This window comes from Gekko japonicus, unplaced genomic scaffold (genome assembly GCF_001447785.1).
Source record: "Gekko japonicus isolate JY-2015 unplaced genomic scaffold, Gekko_japonicus_V1.1 scaffold2945, whole genome shotgun sequence".
NCBI classification, from domain to species: domain Eukaryota; kingdom Metazoa; phylum Chordata; class Lepidosauria; order Squamata; family Gekkonidae; genus Gekko; species Gekko japonicus.
This window is the reverse complement of record NW_015172636.1, coordinates 155,109-157,809: the sequence shown is the minus strand read 5'-3', so window position 1 is coordinate 157,809 and position 2,701 is coordinate 155,109. Positions and strand designations below refer to the sequence as shown.

The following is a 2,701-nucleotide window of genomic DNA, read 5'->3' as shown; positions in this document are numbered from 1 at the left end:
TGACCACAGAAACGTCTTCGGACAGCGCTGGCTCTTCGGCTTGGAAACAGAGATGAGCACCGCAACCCTAGAGTTGGACTTGACTGGCTTTCGAGCAAGGGAAACCTTTACCTTTACCTATTAAACAAGACAACTAAAACAGAGCCTCCCTGGACAGAGGCCTGTTCCAGAACAAGTTGGCTGGACTGGAATGTTGCAATATCTGGATGCTTGGTCTGATACAGTAGGGGTTTTCTTAAGAAAAAGGGATCTATGAGGCAGCAAGCTAAAGAGGAAATGAGCATATGTCAGTAGGAATACAGATTTATAATATCATGTTTTGGGCAGCTGCCAAAAATTACATGACATGACTTCTTGCCCGTGAGCACGTACAGAGTGCTTTCCCTTTGTGAGTGATACACAAGTGTTGGTTTTTTTTTAAAGACACCTAGGGCAACAGTGTCTCTTCAGGTGCAAACCGTCTTTTAACAGGCAGCAGAGTTGTTGTTTTCTTTAAAAAAGCAAGGGAAATGCTTTTGAGCATGTGCAAAAAGAAACAGGAGTCTTTGCTGCGACTCGATTAAAACCCCTGCGCCTTGATCTGTAATTCTTAATGGAGTTTCCAGAATAATTTTTAAGCATTCAATCCCCCTCTGCCGTAGTTTTGCATGGGCATCTATCGCCATTTCTCTCTCTCTCTCTCTCTCTCTCTCTCTCTCTCTCTCTCTCTCTCTCACACACACACACACACACACACACACACACACAGACACAGACACAGACACAGACACAGACACAGACACCCCGTGAACGATTCTCCGGTAGGCATGCATTTTTAACTCCGGGTTCCAAGTAAGGGAAAGGAAAGCCGCTCGGGCTTCAGTCGCTGCAGCTGAGCATGCCCAAGAGGATTTGCGCATGCTCTGGAACATTGGGCGGGGAAAGTTGGAACGCCGGCCTGCTTCCCACCCCCTTTGTGGAATTATCACGTGACTCGTCCAAGATGGCTGCGCCCATGGCTGTAAGTGACCCGTCTTGTTTTTCTTGGCAAGGGGGTGTTGAAGGGTTGATCTTGTGGGGGCTGGTGGTGCTTAAAACTTCTCTATAGCTCTCTGGCATTGTTGCCTTTCCTATGGAGGCCACAGCGAGCTCGGGGAAAGAGCTGTCCGTCCCAGGGAGTGCGCTGCTGCTAACCGGCTCCCGTTCTGTCTACTTAACCTGTGCTCTGGATCTGCGTCTGCACCATTTTTTAATCTTATTTTTAATTTATGTTCTATATAGTTTGCCTTTCTTACTGAGGCTCGAGGCGAATTACATAATGCAAGTCAGTACAGTCGATAGGATGAGGGAGGAGACAAGCAATGTAATAGGACTAGAATTGCAGAAATCTTAAATCAGGCATGATGTGTTAATGCAAAAAAAATGGTATGTAGAAATGGAATGCAATGAGAGCAAGCCAAAAACATTCAGCAACTGGTAATACAGATTAATAGTATACTCCAGTCTCAGTGCGCTGCTGCTAACCGGCTCCCGTTCTGTCTACTTAACCTGTGCTCTGGATCTGCGTCTGCACCATTTTTTAATCTTATTTTTAATTTATGTTCTATATAGTTTGCCTTTCTTACTGAGGCTCGAGGCGAATTACATAATGCAAGTCAGTACAGTCGATAGGATGAGGGAGGAGACAAGCAATGTAATAGGACTAGAATTGCAGAAATCTTAAATCAGGCATGAGTATTATGCATGATGTGTTAATGCAAAAAAAAATGGTATGTAGAAATGGAATGCAATGAGAGCAAGCCAAAAACATTCAGCAACTGGTAATACAGATTAATAGTATACTCCAGTCTCATTCTCTCTGTTGATGCATTTGTTAAGAACAGCCTGGCATTCAGAAATCAAGCACGTGAAGCTGCCTTAAACTGAGTCGCATAGAGTTGCCCACTGGCCACCAGCAGGAAGGTGGGTAGTGCTGCCAGATCCAGGTTGGGAAACACCTGGAGATTTGGGGATGGAGCCTGGGGAAGACAGGGACCTCAATGGGGTACATTGGTTTAGAGTCTACCCTCCAAAGCATCCATTTTCTCTGAGGGAACTGATCTCTGTAGTCAGGAGATGAGCTATAATTCTGGGAGACCCCTAGGCCCCACATGGAGGCTGGCCTCCCTACAGTCAGATGATGGGTCTATCAGTGTCAGTGACTGGCAGCAACTGCCCAGGGTCTTTCACCCTCCTGCCTGATCCTTTTAGCTGGAGGTGCCAAGGACTGAATCTGGGACCTTCTTTGTGCAAAGCAGGTGGTCTGCTGCTGAGCTATAGCCCCACTCTGAATTAAGTTGGTGACGCTTCCCCCCCTTCCCCCATTATTTAATATCTGGCGGTTATAAAACACTGGAAAAAGAACACACCGAGCTCCAATTCTATAAGCCATCAATCAGACAAGTTCCATTTTGGTAAAGACTCTAGCCGTTCTAACTTTCTTAACACTATCATTCAAAGATATACTATTCCAGACAACCTTCTCAAGGTCTCAGCTGAGAATTCACATCTTAGGGCCTGGATATACGAGGCTGATGCACTGATCAATCGTTCTCTGATTCTGAAATCTAAAGTGGCTCCCTGGTATAAATATTGCAAATTTGACCATATCTCTAACTGTATCAGAGTGTCCTTTACAGCTTTGCGATTCCGAACTATGAAAACAGCCCTTTTGGCTGGCCGT

At 45.5% G+C, this 2,701-nt stretch overlaps 1 protein-coding gene across 1 annotated transcript in view; it reads left to right on the top strand.

The window, feature by feature from the left end:
* Positions 1–963: 963 nt before the first annotated feature.
* Positions 964–2,701, top strand: part of ATP5SL (ATP5S-like) — a 23,124-nt gene continuing 21,386 nt past the window's right edge. The window contains exon 1 of the mRNA XM_015421705.1: positions 964–1,000. Coding sequence (XP_015277191.1) covers positions 983–1,000 — 18 coding nt within the window. The 5' untranslated portion in view covers positions 964–982. The remainder of the gene's footprint in view (positions 1,001–2,701) is intronic.